The sequence below is a fragment of the Hyposmocoma kahamanoa genome, unplaced genomic scaffold (genome assembly GCF_003589595.1).
Source record: "Hyposmocoma kahamanoa isolate Upper Pololo Valley unplaced genomic scaffold, ASM358959v1 211, whole genome shotgun sequence".
NCBI classification, from domain to species: domain Eukaryota; kingdom Metazoa; phylum Arthropoda; class Insecta; order Lepidoptera; family Cosmopterigidae; genus Hyposmocoma; species Hyposmocoma kahamanoa.
In genome coordinates this window covers 1,563,425-1,585,924 of record NW_020653732.1, presented here as the reverse complement: position 1 = coordinate 1,585,924, position 22,500 = coordinate 1,563,425, and the positions used below count along the sequence as shown (strand labels likewise).

At 36.1% G+C, this 22,500-nt stretch overlaps 1 protein-coding gene across 1 annotated transcript; it reads left to right on the top strand.

Annotated features, from left to right (window-relative positions):
• Nucleotides 1-2,592: 2,592 nt before the first annotated feature.
• On the top strand, nt 2,593-13,737 carry LOC113227550. The gene is made up of 8 exons (XM_026460500.1): nt 2,593-2,692; nt 5,630-5,711; nt 6,857-6,950; nt 7,834-8,265; nt 8,569-9,131; nt 10,392-10,473; nt 11,701-11,797; nt 12,733-13,737. The coding sequence occupies exons 1-8, from the start codon at nt 2,606-2,608 to the stop codon at nt 13,573-13,575; spliced, it is 2,280 nt and encodes a 759-aa protein (XP_026316285.1). The 5' UTR covers nt 2,593-2,605; the 3' UTR covers nt 13,576-13,737.
• Nucleotides 13,738-22,500: the final 8,763 nt, after the last annotated feature.

The window sequence follows — 22,500 nt, the reverse complement described above, 5'->3', positions numbered from 1 at the left end:
TTTTTGGCGTGCTCCCTCTTAAGCTCTGAGATATATTGTAACACTGTATGTCGTTTCCCATCGCGCGCACGACTTGTTTGTCCCGTCAGTAGACATCATAAAAAAAATTTGATTAGAATGACTTGTCATCTACATTTTTCTTCGGTCCATTTAAAGCCATTTTAACTGCCTCTGAACCCGTACGGATACCATGCCGGATTATTTCTCTCGTGAGTTTGGGTGTAATTTGTGGTTGTCTATGTGTGTGTCAATGGCACCCGCGACACAGGGTTTCCCTAGTGTGTGCGTTACTATTATTATTATTATTCAACTGACAACAACCAACTGACAAAATTATAATGTATAGCGTCAATGAATTTGGCACTTAAGAATATAAACTCAATTATTTATTTTTCTAGACTCAATTCAAAACACTGGCACATCACTATCTTTTCACAGCTATTCGAAACAACAAATGTACATTGTACCGCTTTTAAATTTTCACACCTCCTTACTAACCTAACTTAGGGTTCAAAATCGCATAGCATCTAAAATGAAGGTGTGCACATATGTCTTGGTTGTTATTTACACCTTTAAGACGTTACCATGGCAACTGATAGCATTAGTTTTTCTCGTAAAAGTCTATTTCGAAGTTTCGAGTCCATTGTGCCAGTTAGAAACACAAAAGCTATTTGGTCTATTTTAGTTTCTAAGGAGTTTTTATTTCAAGGTTTGAATTTTAGACACACGAAAGTGTATCAGCCGACATAAAGAACTGATTTATTGTTACAATTCTGGCAACTTTTACTGTTGTATAATTTATATTGGATATATAAGGTTTATTCTGACAAGTTTTATTGTTATATAATTTCTTGAAAAGTTGATAGTTTCAGAGAAAAAAATAGTTTAGTTTTTTGTATACGGAAATACACATTTTACTTTTTATCTTGAAATATAGGAAAATGTAACATGTGTGGCTTGATTGCCGTGTATTGCCACTACAGTTGCATACATTCTCTATCAAGACAAAACTTTCTTAAGATAGGTATTTCAAAACGAGACTAGATTTTAGGATGTGAGCTGTGGGGGGTCGCCTCTCGGGGCCTGCAATCAGCGCGCTTAAAATTAATATGAATAAAAAAAAGAACTGGCGGAGAAAATTTGACTTAGATCCGACGTCGACAAGCGTCCGATGGCGACAGACGGGGCAGCGGGCGGCGCAGAGCCAGAGCGTAGTTAAGGCAATTTGCAAACTTTGGGTTGTGAATTTAATAACTAATAGGGATTCAGTTGAAAACCAAAATTTTGCAGGTTCTCTGTAGTACTCGAGAGTCGATACTATCTCTGCTCGAATTCCAATTTTTCCCGTACCAATACGGCTCATTTTGCTTAGATCGTGCGGCAGGGACGCTGGTTTTATTTCGTAATTTATTTTCTTACAAACGATATCAAAGCCGTTTGAAAAAAGTATATCATTTACTATACGTGTGTAGGAATCGTGTTTTCACACTATATAGTAATCAGTGTACAACACTGCTAATAGGAGGGCTTGGACTGTGGTTCCCACGCGTGTCCAATGTAAATTACGTAGGTAACTCACGTCAACGTGCAAGTTCGGATTCAAACCTACGACGCGCTGCTTCAGAGGCAGTACGTCAAACCGTTAGGGTAGATAGCGGCTTTAATAAGCTCTATAGGCATTAAATATTCTTAGAAGAGATTTGTGCTTAGCAGTGGAGCTTTTAAAGGTTGGTATATAAGTACCTAGTAAATAATTGCTAATTAGAAATAATTTTAAATTAATTATTATAAGATGGTAACTGCATGCTGATCTTAGACTATTTTCCATCCTCTAAGATGCTGATTATCTTTCTTATTTTTGAGTTAAATACGTCGTTCCGATTTGAAATGTCAAAAGTTTCTGATCGGCCAGTTGTGAATCGTATTATGCGGAAGAGACGCAGTTTCCGAACGGGAGAGGCAATTAAGATCAAGCTGCTGGACAAGAAAAAGCACAGTCAGTTGTCGACCTTTTAACAAAGTTTATTTGATTGTAACATAATTTATATAACTCAGAACTGAGATTCGCACCCATGCCCTTTGAGAGGCGGTAGGTCCAACCAACAAGCTACTACGGTTTCTGGAAAAATGAACTTTTTTAAATTGGTTTTGGTCTGGATGTTCTGGGTTGTCCCCGGAGTGACTTCCGTTGTTCTCATCTTAATCATGGCGGCCGTTTTCTTATCCAATCTTGGATGTAGGCCTCTTCCCTCTTCTTTCACTCTTGCCAATCTTGTGCTCGACTCATCCACCCTCGACCTCCGTGTCGTTGGATGTCTTCTATTCAGTGCTGCGATGGTCTGCCGCGTCCTCTGTTGTCCGCTTGGGGTCGCCACTCAAGTACTCGCCTTGTCCAACGCCTCTCATCCATCCTCGCAATGTGCTCCGCCCACGCCCAGCTTTTCTTCACCACGACAGCCATGGCATCTTTAACTTTCCATTTCAGATCCTAGCGTTGCTCTAGTACAGGAAAGTCACTTATATTATCCAGCACATTACTGTTATTGTTATGATTATAGTAATAAAGTTGTTTTTTCTTTTTATTTACAGCCACGAACGCAAGAAGATGTACTGGGAGCAGTTGGAGCTCCGTTGCCGGTCGCTGTATCGCCCGCCCACGGCGCAGGCGCAAGCTGCGGGAAGGCCTGTACAGGTTAGTTTATTTAGTTTAATTTAGTTACATACATATTAATTTATTATAATGATTAATACATATTAACTAAAAATAACGGATATCTCACGTATTTAAGTCGAATTTTTGCTCGACATGCTCCGAACCAATTATATAAGATTCCCTGCTCCTGTGGCAACAGTTACGTAGAAGAGACCGGCCGTAACATATCCATACGACTAACGGAACATAATCGTAATCGTAATCGGGGCTCTGCAGTGACGGAACAGTCATTGGATTCGGGCTCGACGCACTATATTCGTTTTGATAAAGCGCCCGTACTGGCGAGAGAAAAGCATTTAATTCCGCGGAAAGTACGTGAAGCTATCGAGATTGGTCATTCGAATTTCAATCGTGATATTGGACGGTCGGTACCCCCCAGCTGGAAAACAGTGTTAGGTACTGCGTCAGTGGTTAGTGTAGATGAGACTTTAGAAAGTGACGTTGTCAGAGTAGTGTGGAATACTGCGTATGACTTTAATAAAAATGAAGCAAACGAGGGTAGATTCTCCCCGACACGCTGCCAGGGCTTCTCCCGCCGCGGAATCTCATGGTTAAGGACCACGAATTGGTACGAAAGATGTCGAGCAAAAATTCGACTTAAATACGTGAGTTATCCGTTATTTTTAGTTAATATGTCTGAGTGTCACGGTGGTTTTCAATTTGAAATTATTAATACAATTATCGAACACCTGGTTTTTTAATGACTTTTTGCCGCTACCTTCAGCTGACAAGAGATGTCACTTTTGCATTGTAATTTTTAAATTTATTGAATGTCACGATGTTCGACCACCATGATATTCAATTATTTTTTGTGAAATTACTCCCAAGTTTTTTATACTTATTAAAGAAACACCGGACACTTAAAAAAAATCCATTCAATTAATTACCTGACTGGGTCAAGAAAAACTTTTATAGATTTCTCATAGTTGGCGCTATGGAAAAAAGTCGTTAAAGAAAACCAAAAATAAACATCTGCAACAAACACTACGAAAAATTCGTAACGTCTGTTGGTTCGTTCCACGGAAGAAAAAAAGCAATGGTAGTGCCTTATACCTCAAGAACCGATGTGTCGTAGTTTCAAATTCAATATAATTTATACTTTACCCTGTTGGCATATCGTTGAAAGTTCGATATCTACTATTACAAGTTACGATGTTTTGACATTATATTGAAATTTCAATCGATGTGCTGCCATCTAGCGTTTCATTGCTAAACGACGACGAATTGGAGATGTCAATTTAATTCTCCAAAGAAGAAGCAACGATATTGCAGGGGTATAATCTTTACTTTCGTTCCTTGTAGCAAAAAAAATATTTCGATAAACAGAAAATTTTAAAATAAGACTTGCCGGTGATATGAAATACCACCACAGGCATTGACTTACAAATAAATGGACGACGGGTCTAATACAAAAACCACGAAAAAAATGTCCCAAGTCAACCTATTTAAACGTAGTGACATGTAAAGGAATATGAAAAAGCTAAAACGTTGAATTTAAATTGTAATGTCATCGCAGTACTGTCTAATTTTGCAGCGCTGTCAGTCGAACAAACGAAGACTAAAGCGTGAATGACGCTCTGTATACGATTTTAACGCCCTATAACTTCGGACACTTTTTAGCGCGGACCCGACGTCCATATAATTGTAAGTCAATGACCACAGGTAATATTTTTGGTGCGGCTGCCATTATTGCACTCCGAAATAGCACAATAAGGCATTTTTCAAGGATTTTAGAGAATTTGCACAAAGGAATGACACAACCACATCATATAAGGCGAAAATGTGGAACTGAGCTCAGATAGGTCTTCCGAGACCTATTTGGCACGCGTCAGACGCTAAATAACCACTTCTACTGTATTTATTGTTTTGTAGTTCGTTCCATAGCTTATGTAACAAAATTATTAAAAGAGTGGCAATATTAACAAGATCTGACGATGCGTCGTGGAGAGGCGAAACTCATGTCGGGTAGTATATTTTTTGGTGGTGGTGTTTGTGACCGTCATCGAGTATATAACCAGAAATAGAGACGAAATAAGGGCCATCCATCCCTGGTAACACATTAGCGAGCAGCTCTTATAAACATCAACTCCCGTTTGCACTGAAATATAGACAGGCCAACTACAGACCTGTGTGTACGTCTCCGTATATTCAAAAAAATATTCTGTATTTATTGTAATAAAGATAATATCTCTAACAATGCCGTGCTGTTCTATTCGGTGGTGTAGGAAAAACAGCAAAACATCTAATTACAAAACAAACGGAATCACATTTCATCGTCACATTTCATAAATATTAAATATGTAATTTTGCAATTTTCGTCCATTATAGCAAAGCTCAAGTTAACTGGTCGTTTTGAAGTGAAACAGTTGACGACACCCGTCAATTGTTTCAAACTCGGGCTAGCCAATCGGAGCGCAGTTGTCACAGTAATGATATAACAGAATAGTTTTCAAAGACATTAAATGATATTTCGTCTCTATTTCTAGTTATATACTCGATGTTATCAAATAACTGTTATCAAAAAAAATGTTATCAAAATTTTATTATATTTTTTTATGATACCAACAGCTTGACTTTGATTGCCTCTTCCGATTGGAAACTGAGTCATTTCCGAGTCGAGGCGCATAATTGCGACTCACAACTGGAAGATCGGAAACTTTTGATATTTCTAATCGGAACAATACTTGATTTAACTCACAAATTAGAAAGATATAGTAGGAGTCAGGTTCATCTTCTCGCTCAGAAACCAATCTGATTTCGAGACTACCCGATCGTATCGATTCCAATTTGAAACAAAATCATCACGCAAGTGACGGGAAGAACAAGTCGTGCATCTGATGGTAAGCGTCACGCCTATCGTGTCACTGGATATCATTCCTGGAATGTAATAAAATATTATCTGTCTTTTGTTTTCAGAGTAACTGCAGCTGTTGTGCACAGTGCCATCCTACTCAGCCAGCGTGGGATATCAGTCTGCAACACCGTTTTTGGGCACCAGGTAATTTTAATACATCAGACGATTGCACCAATTATTGTCGCTCTTTTAACTGTTAGTTACGAAGACGCATTGTGGTAGCCTAATAGTGTCACCTATCGCCTCTCAAGCAGAGGGCACGGGTTCAAAGTCAAAGTTAAATAATCATTTATTCCATAGTCAAAATTTTTACACTTGAAAACGTCATTTTTAAACTTCTGCTCGTTCACTACGCTGACTTCCCTGAGAAGAACGAGCAAGAAACTCTAGGGATTGCTCTTTTCAAATAAACTGAAATGCTATGGAATACACTTTGAATCATAATTTTGTGGAATCTAGTCTCTTGTTGTCTATCCATACTTCTTTATATAAAACATACTCTTCAATTTTGTAATATGACTTTTCAATTATAATGTAAATGTAAATGGTAATCTTAATATATTCTCCGGAATCTTATTGTAAAAACGTATACAATTCCCCATAAAAGAATCGTTATACTACTTTAGTTAAACGAAATCGTGGTACCATGAGTTTGAACTTAGTTCTAAGGTTAATATTATGGATATCTTCTCTCTTAACGAATATAGAAACGGAATATGGAATTAGGCATAGATAAATACTTATTAAAAAATTCTATATAAAAATCTTATTTAGACTAAATATATAAACTCCACTCAACACTCACCACGTAATCCTGTGGATTCTCACTGTTGAGGGGTCGTGCAGCGTGACAAATACAGTGCAGACTTAGGCTTTTATGAAAATCAATTCCAGTTCATACTATCTAACGATTTTTTGTATCGATTTATTTCAACGCGATTTCCAGGTCAAACGATTCAATAGAATAGAATGTGAAATCGAATCGTTTACATCAGAAAACAATAAACATTTAGTAATAGCATCATAACATTTGACCAAAGCTAGATTTACAACAAATATGTAGTTGTAAACAATTTTTGCCCTCGATTTCGGACATTAATGGGTTTTAACCCGGTTTTCAACCCGATTAACAAAACCTTGTTTAAACCCGGGTTAAAACAGTAATACATACGACAAGTGAGAAAGGTTCGCTTTTAAAAACTAAGAAAGATAATGATAAATGTTTAAAACAGCAGCGGTTGATTAGAAGAAGCAGGATACGGTGAATAAATCTATTATTTTACTTCCAGGTCGTATTGGCAATCTGTACTCACCAAATCCAGGTACTGGTAGGAAGACATCTGCTTGGAGTTGGTTCCCATGGCCAAGGAGTAACAGTCAGAAGTAAGTTCGGGTCAGCTGCAAAGTAAATTCATGAAAAAAAAAATTAAAAATCCTCAATCTTAAAATAATAATTGTTTTGTGATGTTTAAGAGTGGATACCTCAGTCCGAATTCAATTTTTTTCCGTACCGTATTACGTTTCATTTTGCTTGGATCGAGCGTCAGGGACACTGGGTTTATTTCAGAATATTTTTTTACAAACGAAATTAAAACCATTTGAAAGATGTATATCGTATAGTATACGAATTCTACTTAGTTCAGTTGATATAAAAAAAAGCATTGGTCTAAGTAAAGTACGTATTGAATATAGCGGTTTTCTCATTGACTTACAATTATATGGACGTCGGGTCCGCGCTAAAAAGTGTCCGAACTTATAGGGCGTTAAAATCGTATACAGAGCGTCATTCACGCTTTAGTCTTCGTTTGTTCGACTGACAGCGAAACAAGCAAAATTAGACAGTATTGCGATGTCATTATAATTTCAATTCAACGTTTTAGCTTTTTCATATTCCTTTACATGTGACTAAGTTTAAATAGGTTGACTTGGGACATTTTTTTCGTGGTTTTTGTATTAAACCCGTCGTCCATTTATTTGTAAGTCAATGGGTTTTCTTGTAAAATTTCGATGTAAGCTGGTGTTTTTTTTGGATCGTGAAAATTTTTAAGAATTGTGTTTTCACACAATATAGTAATCAGTGTACATTCTCAATTTTACTATATATTTTTTCCAAAGTGATTCATTCAACACTTTCACTGTTATGTATAATTAACCAAAGCCATATGAGGTTTAGTCGATCTAGTATTCTAATCCAGCCAAATTCTACATTCTACGTGGCAATGAAATACCAGACTGTTGTCTCTAACTCTAAAAATTTACTTTCCAGTTCTCGTTGCCGGATGGGTGGAGTACCCCAATCAGGAGACAGTGCCTACGGCTTCTGTGACACAGACGCAGTCCCTCAAAACGCTCAAACCCCTTACGAAGATCGCACCTACCCCTCAAACTACCCCCAACCTTTTCCACGTTCTCAAAACACCGGCAATTTTGCCCAAAACTCAACGTACCCACAAAATGCGAATTCGTTTTCTCAAACATCGAATTCGTTTACTCAAAGCGCCACCCAGTACTCCCAAAACACGACGTATCCTCAGAACTCAGGGTTTGTGCAAAGTGCGTCTTTTGCACAAAGTTCTCAGTTTGCTCAATCTGGGTTTACACAGGAGGGCTTTGGGGAGGCTAGTGGGAGTTTTGACGCGCAAACTGGTGTGTGGGGGCCACCTCCTCCATATAGTCCTCAAGGGAGAAGTGGGAGCCGGTAAGTTAACTTCTTTTTCTTTTTTTTTCTAATCTATCTAGGTATGTTTTATTATTCTTAATATTGACTTAATAATAATAATAACGCATCAACTTATGTCTCAGGGTCACAGTCGCAGCGGCAGTGCCCCTCAGATCTTTGCAATTTAAAGCTCCGAGTGGCACTGGAACTGTTGTGGACAGGCGTATAGCTAATCATCGCCTGATGTTAATCACGACTTGTTCGTCCCGTCACTTGATATTATAAAAAAAATAGCTTAATTGTTTTTTATAATCAAACCAAATGTGTTGCTCTCTCTTCCAGACATCTCCTCCACCAAGACCCAGCATCAGCAACCCTGCTACACCACCACCACATCGATGTTCACCGCAACTCCATGTCCATTCACGACCACTCAAACCTTCCTATGCAGTCTCATACATGCCGAAACTCGTATTTGTTACAACACAATATGCAATCTGAATTATCGCGACTAAATCCAGAGCTAAGACTAAACCCGGACTTATCGCGACTAAATCCGGAACTATCGCGACTAAATCCGGACTTATCGCGACTAAATCCTGATTTATCGCGACTAAATCCGGAACTATCGCGGTTAAATCCGGACTTATCACGACTAAATCCGGAATTAGCGCGACTTAATCAAGAATTAAGTAATTTAGCTCAAATGTATTCTCCTGATGAACTAGCGAGGTTGCAAGAGATGGGACATCTGAACGGTCGTTTCAACACTCTAAGGGGACACCTGGTACCATACAGGAGTTGTCAGAGGACATTGGAAACGAGTGCAGGCAATTTACACAGAGATTGTAGACTGGAGGATAATATAACAATTGAATGTTTGCATCAGAAGAGCGGTAGTAAAGGTAAATAACGCACACACTCATACTCAACATAACGCAATAAAATTGTAACATAGAGATTCCGCACTCTTGGTGTAATAAGGCCTTATCTGCAACGTGACAACTTTATTAGATAGTTCGTAGACATTCATTTATTTTTTTGTGAAATTACTCTACTTTAATATGTCCACCCATTTATTTAACTTTTGACAGCTCGAATTCTAATCAATTAGATTCGTTGCCGATTCGATTCTTTTTATAACAATCGATGTTATTTATGAAGAAATTTAAATCTTGAACGTGAGTTCATGAAAGAAGATATTGTCTGATTGGGATCATGTTGTTGCGTTTGACAATTTATGTACTCAACAATTAATAATTAGTGTTAATGAGGATTCAACTGATGGTTCCCATTCATGTGGAAAAGAATCCCACGATTGATTATAATAAACAATGAGAATTTATTATAAATATTTATAATTAATTTCATTTCATTATATTTTAATACACAGATGTCAAAATTTATCAACTTGAATAATCCGTTACATAATTCGTTGGCTCGATAAATATCGGAGCTAAATAGCATATCGCTTCACTAAAATGAATAAATAAAAGAGTTCAGGAAGTATTGCATTTTTTGTCTATGGTTGTATGTCAATAATTACGGAGCTTAAAGCATGCATGTGTCAACAGTTACATAAGAATAGGCTGTATGGCATTATGCCAAAGCCGTTAAAACTACTTACTTAAAAAATTTGGTTGGACTGAGCATAGTTTGTTGTAATAAGCATCTGGCTTGGATTACCTGAAGGTGCTGGTTAGAATCCAACCGGATCGAAGTACTTTTTGTTAGTCTTCGATCTATTAATAATTTATAATTAATAATTATAACTAACTAATGGAGTAATTTCACGAAAAAATAATCGAATATTATAGTAGTAAAATATCGTAATAAAAAAAACTTATTATTAAAGCGACAACTCCAGTCACCTGCTGGTAGCTGTAAAGGTACCTGGCTGCGCAAAGAAATAGATTTCTCACAGATGGCGCTACAGCAAAAAAGGCGCTAAAAATAAAAAAAAAACAAACATCTTGAATAAGCACATAGAAAAATTCGTAAAGTCTGTTGGTATGTTCCGTGGCTTAATTGGAAGAGTGTCTAGTACAGATTGCTGCAATAGAAGAATTTTTCTTAATGTCTACACTTAAAGTGTTAAAACTTAAAAATTACAATTAGAAATTATTTTCACTGAAAAATAATTCTACTTATGTCTTCTCTTACAGTGTCAGATCAAAGCATCGATTCTTGTCAGAAATTGGGTAAAGAGAACTTGGGATTCCAGAACGATAAAAATTCTCCAGTCAGGTAAGAGCAGATCTGCAATTCCACTCCAGTGTTGTACGCCATATAAATCTGGAAGCATAACGCTTCGTGCGATTCTTGGGTATATCTACAACATAGGGGTAGAATTCCAGCTTACGTCTAGTCTCCCGACATTAGAAAGGGAACGGCGGAATTATTTTAAGCGATTCCGTCGCACACTGAATGAGGCAGGTTTAGAGCTAAAATGGTGAAAATGGAGAAATGCTGGACTGTTATTACAATTTAAACTTTACCCAGTTGGTATACGATTGAAAGTTCAGTACCATATAAACAAGTAGCAGTAGAGCTCCTTGTGAAAGAGTTCGTCCAGGGAAGTACTGCCACCTTACCTATTTCTGCCGCCAAGTAACGTAAGCATTATAGCGTTTCGGTTCGTTATGTGGTAGCGTTTTATTTATCGTTGGACGACTGTCGCGTTTACTCTGTTCCCACATCACGACTATCTGACGTGACTGTGTCGTGGACACTAGATCGTGACGACAATTTATCGGTTCACGGCAGCCGCTTTGATGTTTGCACGACAGAATCGTTTGAAGCTTCGATTATTTGTCGTTACATTTTAATCGTAACGTTTTGTTTATCATCTGACGACTGTCGTCCTAGCACTTTCCATTGTCACGACAGTCTGTCGTCGTAACGCCAAAGAAGTCGTGAACGACAGGTAATCGTGTTGTACTATGTGTGAACCACTTCTTTTAAATATACAAGTCATGACAGTCGTGATACGTCGTCGTTACAGGCACATGGGATTCGTCAACTTATGCCTCAGGGTAATGTGCGCAGTGGCAGTGCCTTTAAAATCTTTGTAATTTAAAGCTCTGAATGGCACTGAAACTATTATGGATAGGCGTGTTACTTACCACCAGACACACTCATACTCAACACAGTCACACTCAACATAGCCCCGCACTAGGGAAACCCTGTGTCGCGGGTGCCATGGACACACACATAGACAACCACAAATTACAATCAAACTCATGAGAGAAATAACTGTAACCCATACAAATATTTATCCCGGCCCGGAACTTGGGACCTCTGCGTGGCAGTCCGGCATGGTAACCGTTCGGCCACGGAGGCAGACGCATGACTTGTTCGTCCGTCACCATTTCTTTTTATAATTGGAATTAGTCCCAATACCTTTGTCTTTAGGTACTAGCGTAGTACTTGGTTATCTTTTAACAATAATTATTATCCCTTATTGTGTCTCAGATCTTCGATGCAAGACTGTCACCGTGGAGTGAACCAGAATGCAGAGTCCGAAGTGTACTTTGCAGATGTATCTAGCTGCTGTAATGTGTCTGTGAAGGTACGTGAGGGTTTTTATAATATAAATTATGGATGGAGAATAGGTGTACCTCATAGATATATCCGTATTTTCTGCCTACCTCATTGTAGAACAGGTGATGGTTAATAGTAGCTGGTTGATATGCCCAAACCAATATACTTGTAAGTAATATGGTTGCGTATTAGCTAAGTCATATTAGAACTTAACTATTTGTATAACTGATGTTTAACTAAACCAAATCCAGTTAATGTAAGAGGTTCATAGGTTATTTGATAACATCGTGTGTATAACCAGAAATAGAGACGAAATAAGAGCCATTATTCCATGTCAACTCATCAGGCAAATAGGCCTTATCACTTTTAAACGTCAACTCTCTTTTGCGCTGAAATCACAAATTAGAAAGCTGAAATAGTACAGCGCCAACAACTGACCTGTGTGTACGTCGTATATTCCAAAAATATTCTGTATTTATTGTAATAAAGATAATAACTCTAACAATGGGGGCTGTTCCATTCTGTGGTTTGGGAAAAAAGCAAAACATCTAATTACAAAACAAGCGGAATCACATTTCATCGGTAATTAAATAATTCTTAAATATGTAACATGTTTACAATTTATTATGTTTTCAATTTTCGTCCATTATAGCAATGCTCTAGTTCGAACAAAGTTCAAAACTGATCGATTTGTAGTGAAACAATTGACGATGCCCGTTAATTGTTTCGAATTCGGGGTGGTCAATCGGAGCGCAGTTGTCTCCGTAATGATTTGGCAGAATAATTTTCAAACAAATTAAATGATATTTCGTCTCTTTTTCTGGTTTTATACTCGATGTTTGATAACTACATCTAATGTAGAAATGAGTTTGTACGTAAACGTGTTTGTAAGTAATGTAGAAAAGACCTTTTAAAAGCTTAAGTGTTTCTTAGAAATTCATTAGTATAATCGTTTTTTTCCAGGCGGACTGCTGCATGAATCCAAACGTCTCAGCTCTAGTGGGCACAATAGAGAACCACCCCGAATCTACATCAGAATCTGACACCGGTTCTTTTACTTTGACTCGTCAACAACGTCCACAACCCCAGGTGGGTTCCAAACGACGTCCTCGAGCCGAAAAACATTTGAAAACTCAAGAAAAATTACGACAAGATCTTAATAATTCATTAAGATTGACTGAACAACAGATTGAGCATTTGAATAACTCTATAAGAATGAATGAAGCCAGATTGAATGAACGGAATGATTCTAGAGATCGATTAAATGATTCTAGGGTAAATGATTCTAGAATGAATGATTCTAGGAGTAATGATTCACGGTTAAATGATTCTAGACTTAACGATTCTCGATTGATCGATTCTAGGGTAAATGATTCCAGACTGAATGATTCTAGAGTTAATGATCAAAGAATCGACCGCGAACTCAACGATTCCCGTCTCGAAGATCGTAGAATGTCAGATCTAAATGCGAGTATTAGACTTGAAAGCCCCAAGTCTCACGTTAGTCCTTTACGTAGAAGTCCTAAGGAAAAGGAACCTAAACAAGACAATACTAAAGAGTTTTTTGCTATAAGCCCTCTATCTCCAAGTACAGAGGACACTTTGTTGTCTGATGATGATAGACAGGATCAAGTATATTCCAATGAACCTGAGACTTCAAAATGTTTAGGTCCAGATTCTCAATATGAACCCGTAAGGGAGGAGAAAGAGGAAGTGTTAAAGACCAATCACCATCATTGCTACAGCGATACCAATACTATGGATTCGGGATGGCAGAGTGGTTCCGAAAAGCAGGTTACTGATTAAGAGAATAAACACTATTCCAGAATTAAATAATTCATAAATTCGAATAATGATTTAATGAAATTCAAGAATTAACGATTGCGGAGTTAATGATTTCGGTGTTAATGATTCTGCAAGAAATATTGAGATGGCTGTAGTAATATAGGACATTCTGGTGAATAATGTTCGGATTAGCTGAGCTGGTACGAAAGGCGTTTTCACAATTGGGCAAAGAGTATGTAGTAAAAAAATCTGACTCTTTTCACTATGTACGTAGTAAAATGATCTGAATAACAAAATTATGACATAATAAGCGGGATGACGTCATCATCTCCACATGCTATGCTCTTAACAGTTTTTTTACGCCTCCTTCATTCGTATTCAGTCTCTTTATTAATTCCAGTATGTTCTCGGTATTTTTAAGCTGATATTTTTTAAGGATATCCCTAATTTAATCAACGATGTTTCAAACCACCTACGGCGCTTCATAAATTGTAACAATTTGACTTTCGAAATTGTATATTTTTTAATATCTACTTGGAATATTGAAACCGAAAAGAACTCAGTCAAAGTGATTCATTCATCGTTCACTTGTCATTCAATCATTACTATAGGGTTATTTTGGGCTTTTAGTATAGTTTTGAAATTACTACCCAAGAAACATTTTTAGGTTCGAAATATTGCTTAGGTATGACCCAAAACTTTGTTCGGACAAAATTACTGCCAATAATATAGATAATGCTCAAATTCTAAATTTTGATAATGTAGACAAATCATGTATTCATTCCTTCATTTGTCTACATTATTTTTGTTTAGTTTCGAATATGTGGTGTTTAGTTATGAACAGTTAAGAGAAAAACAGTTTTATTTTTGTAAAAGTAACTTTCAAAACAATTTGACACTACATTACACATTTTTAGTATTTTTTGTCGTGAATTTTAATTTTAATAAATGACTCGATTAGCACGATTGTTTAGTAGTATTGTTGAAGTCTAATAATGCTCTCTGAAAATTTGGTGATAAGAATGTTATTATTTTATTATAATAATTCTAAAAATACTCATTATTATTTTTTATATAATAAATTTTATTTAAAAAAATACGATGTTTATTATGGTTTCAAGATACTTGCTTATTAAGATCATTAAAAACTTACCGTAAAGTCGAAAGTATTTGTGCGAAGGGAATTCGAAAATATAATAAAAATAGTCCCAAAAGTCCTATTTTTATTGGGACTACTTTGTTTCAGCTCTGTATTCTAAAATTATTGTGATTGTAGCACTTGCCATTAGAAACTTGTGAATGTTTGTATTTGTGCCAAGTAGACGACTGTACTTTTATATATTTTAATAATAATAATTACTGTAGTGATTATTAATAAAAATTAATAATAAATTGACCAAATTAGCTTCTTGTAATCTTATTATAGTGAACTTTTAGAAGATTAAATAAATTAATAAATTTCTAGGTTCCTCCTGTCCTGTTTATAAAATAATAACGTTCCATTTTGTATTTTTTTTGTTACAAAAATACGTATTATGGATTTATTTTTTAAACATTTCCGCCATTAAAAAACATAAAAGTATTATTAATTATTTTTTGAAATTAAACATTTTGAACAATTTTCCATTAATGAAAGCAATATTTTTCTTGTAAATATTATACTTATTAATTATAACATTATAAGCTCTTTAGTAGTTTTGTATTTTTAGAACAAAATTGACTCTTTTATATTGTTTAATTACATTGGTAGTAAATTACATAGGAAATAATATCCAGTATAATTTTTAGTGATGATGAAATTTCGAACAATATTGTTCATTAATTTAAATATGAATATTATTGTACGACACTTTTTTAATATTTAAGGCTGGTAAGGTCTAAATCGATGCCATCTTGCGGAATAACAAAGATTGTTTTTTATTGACAACACTGACTTCGACTATTTTTAATCAAAGTGACGTTAAGTATTGCCAGTGTATAGAGAAACTCGTGAAACTTTCATAAGTTTCCACAGATGGCACTACGATAATAAAGTCTTTTAGAGAAACATCCGCAATAAGCATATAGATAAATTTTTAAGATCGGCTGGCTCGATTTGTAGCTCAGTTGGCAGCGCGGTAGCTATATTGAGGCGACAGAAGCTGGTTCACGTCCAGTCCAGCTTTTAAGTACTTGAATGACAAAAAACCGTGATTGTGACCCGTTTAGCTTTTGCAGGTAGTCTCGATCTTTGAAATAAATACTGATTAAATTCCACTGCCCCTGAGAAGAATGAGCAAGAAATTATAAGGGGTTGCTCTAGGGGTTAGTGTATAAGTAATAGAGTTTATTTTCGAAGTTTAGAATTACATTTCGCGGCATAATTTGTTTTTACGCATCCTTTGTGACGAGATTGCATAATAACAAATGTTAGCATTTGCATAATAGTAATGCTAAACGAAATTGTCAAAAATACCTTCGTTTTATTATACTAGATGAAAATTTATATGATACTTTTAAAACTATGTAGGTTGAGTAAGAAATTCCAGTTAACACAATTTTACTAACTTTAATTGCTCGTTATTCAAAATAAAAAATTTAGCATTTTGTCACTGTCATTGTCAATGTGCGATGTAATACAACCTCTAAAAGACACTTCCCAGCCTTTTGAAATCTAATTATGATAATTAAATGTAATAATTATTATCCTGTAATGCAAATATGGAATTGTTTCACTTTTAAGATAAATAATTATGTTAAAACGTTTGTATATTATTGATAATTATTTTTAGATTATAATTTTATTTTATATTTGTAACTTTTAATCAATTTACGTATTCTGCACTTCTTGTCATAACTAACGCATTTGCATTAGGCTTATATATATTCCCTACACTGGCCGACATGAACTAGTTCGTCTTGCACGGTTTTAATAGTTCATCGTTCTTTTTAGTTCAGTACGAACTAGGAACTGTCTGGGTTGATAGTAATATCCACTTGTCTTTTATACTGTAGGAACGGTGCGAGCGGGATAAATAGCGATCTTTCACTACTTTTAGTACAAGTTCGAGTGGGATGCACGATTGAACGTTCCCAATATCTCTAATACGTATGTACATTATGTTCATATACAAGCTTGCAAAAATGTACTGTATGTGTAATATCAACCTACTTGTACGAGTATATGATATAGTTGTACCTAAATATCGATTTTTAAACACACCGTTCTAACTAAGATTCTTATTTTGTAAAAAAAAGGATATTTACTTAGAATGATAGAATTTAAACCTGTAAAATATGGAGGAAAATCAAATAGTGCCGATTCCAAACAAATTATATTTTTAAATATAGTTAAGAGCAGTGTAGTATTAACCTCATAATACTAGAAGTCCGTAGTAGTTCACGTGAATAAAATTACTAGTTTGGAGCGTTCGTTCAATGTCCGAGTAAGGACAAGACGAACTAACTAACTAAGGAACTACATGAACTAAATGAACTAGAAAACCGACCTAGTTCAGTTGACCGATTGAACTAACTAGGATCGCTCCCGCTAAGACTGGTCAGGCACAAGTCTAATTTGCATTTTGGTAACTTTGGACATATTGACATTTCAAGTTTTTTTTTACGACCTATGCATGGAGCGAGCAAGCTATGCAGCGATCGAATCAGAAATGAGTAGATCCGCAGAAGAACAAAAGTCACCAACATATGTTGCTCACAGGATTAGCAAGTAGAAGTGGTGGTAGACAGGGCACATAGCTCGTAGAACTGACGGCCGTTGGGGCAGAAAGGTTCTCGAATGAAGGTCACGTACCGGAAGGCGTTCAGTGGGACGGACTAGATGGACGGATGACCTCGTAAGGGCGGCGGGTAACCGACGGATGCACGTCGCGTTCGACCGGTTAGTCTGGCAATCTTTGAGGGAGGCCTATGTTCAGCATTGGACGCCGTCCGTCTGATATCGACACTGGAAAGGAAAACCGTGTAACTTTAGTTTGATAAATATTACAGGAGAGCGACTTAAAGTTTTTTAAGAAAAAAGAAATCAACTATAATTGGATATCAGATTGGAGTCCAGGAAGTATTGTATTTATTTGTCTATGGTTGTATGTAACCAGAAATAGAGACGAAATGTTATTTAATTTGTTTGACAACTATTCTGTCAAATTATTACTGTGATGACTGCGCTAAGACTGGCCAGCCTGAATTTGAGACAATTGACGGGTTTCGTCAATTGTTTAACCAACAATTATTGACCAGTTAAACTTGAGCTTTGCTATAATGGACGAAAATTACATATTTAGTTACCGATGAAATGTGATTCCGTTTGTTTCGTAATTAGATGTTTGAACAGCTCCCCGTTGTTAGAAATATTATCTTTATTACAATAAATACAGAATATTTTTAGAATATACGGAGACGTACACACAGGTCAGTTGTTGGCGCTGTACTATTTCAGCTTTCTAATTTGTGATTTCAGCGCAAACGAGAGTTGATATTTAAAAGTGATATAAGGCCCATTTGCCTGATGAGTTGCCAGGGATGGGTGGTCCTTATTTCGTCTCTATTTCTGGTTATATACTCGATCGCTGTATGCCAATAATCACGGAACCGCGGAGGCACGCATTTTTCAAAAGTTAAATAAAGGGTTGGACGGAATATACATATGCTGATCTTAACATTGAGGAATTTGAGGAATTGCAGTTATAAAGTCACAAACGCTTCCGTCTGTTTGTTCCGCATTGTGCAGTTCTTTGGTCACATTGCTCGCAGAAGTGCTGATAGGCAAACGACCTAAGGTCGAAGCTCGAAACGATGGTGTGACCAAGTGGCTGAAAGTCTGGCAGTACCAGTGAACGTTGCATTCCATCTAGCCAACAGACAAAGTGCAGTGGAGAAGATTGATTGACAGTGTACTTGTTCAAAGTTAGGATCCCCAGCAATGAGGGACCGACAGAGGAGGAGGAGGATCTTAACAATAAAACTGAAACTAAACAAGATATAAAAAAACCCGATTAGAGTGGTTTGTGGATCTGTTTTGCGGATTCTAGATATGTTAATAACTCAATTTCTTTATAAATATCTGTACGTCAGTTATGACAAGGAGAACAGTATTTTCCTCATTCTTTTTCATGTGTTATAAGAAGAGTGTAACATGTAAATAGCCTAGCCCCATACCGTAAATTCAGCCACGCAATTTCGGCGTGCACAGTTTCTTCCAGATTATATAAAGTTATAGTTTTAGAACAAAAAACATTGTTTCTAAATGTTAGCCGTGTAAACAAAGGTGTTTCTTTTTATTATAAGTCTTTATTTCTTTCTTTATAATGACAATAAGGGCCTAAATACTATGGTTTGTCTTTTTTGAAGGCGAGTAAAATGACATTTGCAGGGTTGCCAGTAAAGAAGTAGAAGAAGCTAAAATTTTGTCAAAATTGTCTAAATTGTGAATGACACGATGTTCTAATGATTGCATTACTGCCTTCTTTATTCTTATTTTGACAGTAGGCCTACGAGTATCGAAATAAATTTTTATTCACTTACATTTTAACAAGAACAGGCGAATTTGATTATCAATGAAAAACTTTAAAATATGTCTCCTCTTTGTATTTTCAATAGAAAGTAATAGCTGCAGTGTATGTATGTAAAAATTGACAATTCAAATGAACCTGTGCCCAGCAGTTGGATGAATAATGTTCCGATTATGATTCAAATGAAGATTAAAAGAACATTAAGTCGATAGTCGATAGAATATTCATCGAATGTAATCACTAGCTGCTTGCAAGCGGGCAACACTTTTGCACAATGGACTGTCATTTTACTCCAGAAAAGACAGAGTATAGAAAAAAGTGTTCTCTGTGAGTTCTCTGGTAGCTGTTGGACTATCTACACACATCAGGGTCGTGGCCCGGACATGGACATGTGTGAATGAGTTTGTACAACATATACGAAGCGATATTTTTTTCAGCTCCTGATGGAGCACGGCCCGTCCACGTCACGGGGCACTGCCCTAATGTGTGTGGTTAGTCCTTAAAGGTAACTGGATCAGTGAAAAAACTTTGATAAATTCTTATAGGTAGCGTTACGGTAAAAAGCCTTGTAAATCCAATACAATAAGCTCACTTGGGAGAGCGGGTAGTCATGTTGAGCCAACAGTCGCTGGTTCACGTCCAGTCAGATCGAGATTTCTTTGTGTTTCTTCAATCTTTGAATCTCTAATAATTCTAGAACCAAGGTTATAATTAAAAGGGTGCAACTTGGTCCTAGCCCCTGGATGCCCGATGTTGGACAAGATAGCTTGAACATTCTCCTTATGTCGAGCCGTTAACGTGTCTCGTGTTTATTCCCTGTAAGAGTGCTGTGGGAGGGAAAGAAAATTGTAATTCAATTGAGGTGATTTTCTTTATGCAAGGTTATTAGTAAAAATCATAAACAACAACTTTTGTTTTATGATTTTTAATTATTTATCAGATTATACTTTCGTTTTGTGTAATATATTAAGGGGAGTCACCGGAGGAAAAGCGAGAAAAACTGTTTTTCTAGATGAAGAGAAGAAAAGAGAAATGATTTAGGTATTTATTATTAAATAACAGTCTTACAAAATATATACGATACACCTAATGTGCTAATATGTTACACAGTAGCATCGAGTATATAACCAGAAATAGAGACGAAATGTCATTTAATTTGTTTGAAAACTATTCTGCCAAATCATTACATATAATAAACAATTGACGGGTGTCGTATATTGTTTCACTTCAAATCGACCAGTTTAATTGAGCTTTGCTATAATGGACGAAAATTGCAAAATTACACATTTAATTACAGATGAAATGTGATTCCGTTTGTTTTGTAATTAGATGTTTTTCGCATTCCACCGATTGGAACAGCCCCCAGTAGTTAGAGACATTATCTTTATTACACTAAATACAGAATATTTTTGGAATATACGGAGACGTACACACAGGTCAGTTGTAGGCGCTGTACTATTTCAGCTTTCTAATTTGTGATTTCAGCGCAAACGAGAGTTGATATTTAAAAGTGATATAAGGCCCATTTGCCTGATGAGTTGCCAGGGATGGATGGTCCTTATTTCGTCTCTATTTCTGTTACTCGATATATACTCGATACACGGTAGGACGTATTTCACCCGATCATATAAAATCCATCATAAAAAAATTTTATATGGAGATATTTCTCTTTAAGTACTACAGAGAACTCTGTTTTCAACTGAAGCTATTAAATTAGAAAATTGACCAGCAGTTTAATGACAATGAAAACGCTTCTAGAATTTGCTACCATCTGCCATATTAGTTATTTAATAATACATACATGAATTGTGACCATTGATTAGGAAGGTACTGTCTCCCAAGGTACAGGTTCGCCTAGTTTGGGAGACAGGGTGATATTGTATATGTACGTGCTCTTGTATCAATAAATATTTCATTTCATATTTCATTTCAAACGTGAATATCACGAATATCGTACAACAGTAGTTAGGCTCGACGTAAGGGAAATAAGTATGCCATTGACGTTTAAAGATTGACAAGTTATTTCCGCCGCCATCTTGCGGAAAAAAAACTAGCTTCTTTTACTACCAACACGAACGTTTTTGTGAAAAATCGACACTAGCGCCTCCACTCAGTTAAAATTAACTTGTCAGTCTTTATTGTTTGTTCATTTGATTAAGTAATCGTAGTTTGTATATTGTTAATTCAGTTATATATTGATCTGGTTCTAATAAAAGACTGAAACCGTGATTGTTTTTATTTTGACAACAATCTAATAATATTACAAAACGTGGTTTAATTGCGACATTGCATAACGAACGGCTATGGAGTCAATGACAAAGCCGCACAATCATTTATTCCATAGGTAATGTATTTCTTAGAATAATAACGCATAGAAACCTAGCCCGCACACGCTAAGTGAGGCAAATTGAAGCGCTCCCAAAGGGCCTACACGAGCGGGCGGGCCGTCAGTGTTCAAGGTCAACTTGCACCGCGAACAGATCAAGAATTTTAGCTAAAAATGACGAAATGTGCGGTAAATGAGTGTAAAAATACGTCAGACAAACATAAAATAGATACTAACATCACATTCCACAAAGAAGTAACGCGTTTCAACTTGTATTTTTATATAAATATTCACTAAAACCGAAAATTAACCTACTACTAAAACTAGCCTACATGAATTCGATTTTTGCCTCACTTGATACTTCGTTTGATATGAAACAATCATTCTTTTTTATTAAGGCTTTGGCAAAGCCATCAGCCTGAACATGAAGTTTAAATATGTTTCCGTAAATATGGCCGCCACAAAGAGGATAGGCAATTTGAGGCGACGTGCTTGGATTGACTCGGGACTCCCTAAAACGGGCCGATATGGGTATTTTAGTTCGAGATTCGTATAATTTCGCGGTTTAATCTTCGATTAAGGCACAATAGCACTATCCTATTCCACTTTAAACTAGATTTCACAAAATAATTGAAAGTCAAAATAAAAACGACACTTTTCCCTCCAAAAGGTCCAGAGCGAATCCCTTATTATTTTAAGGTTTTTTTTAAGAAAAAGTTTATCTTCGGATGCGTTCTGAATTTGCACCTCTTCAGTTTTTATTCTTGCTTGTACTTTTATTTTGTGTGATTTAGTGATTATTGAAATTATTTTAGTTCTTCAACGAATTAAAATAATTTAATAAACACAATTAGTTATCATTGTCAATTTAACGGATTTATGTTACATAAATAAGTAATGTACATCACTTAATTGAATATGCCATTATCTTTTTTTTATCGAAAGAAAAAGTTAGGTGCAGCCATTGACTTACAAATAAAAGGACGACGGGCCTAATACAAAAACCACGAAAAAATGTCCCAAGTCAACTTATTTAAACGTAGTGACATGTAAAGGAATATGAAAAAGCTAAAACGTTGAATTTAAATTGTAATGTCATCGCAGTACTGT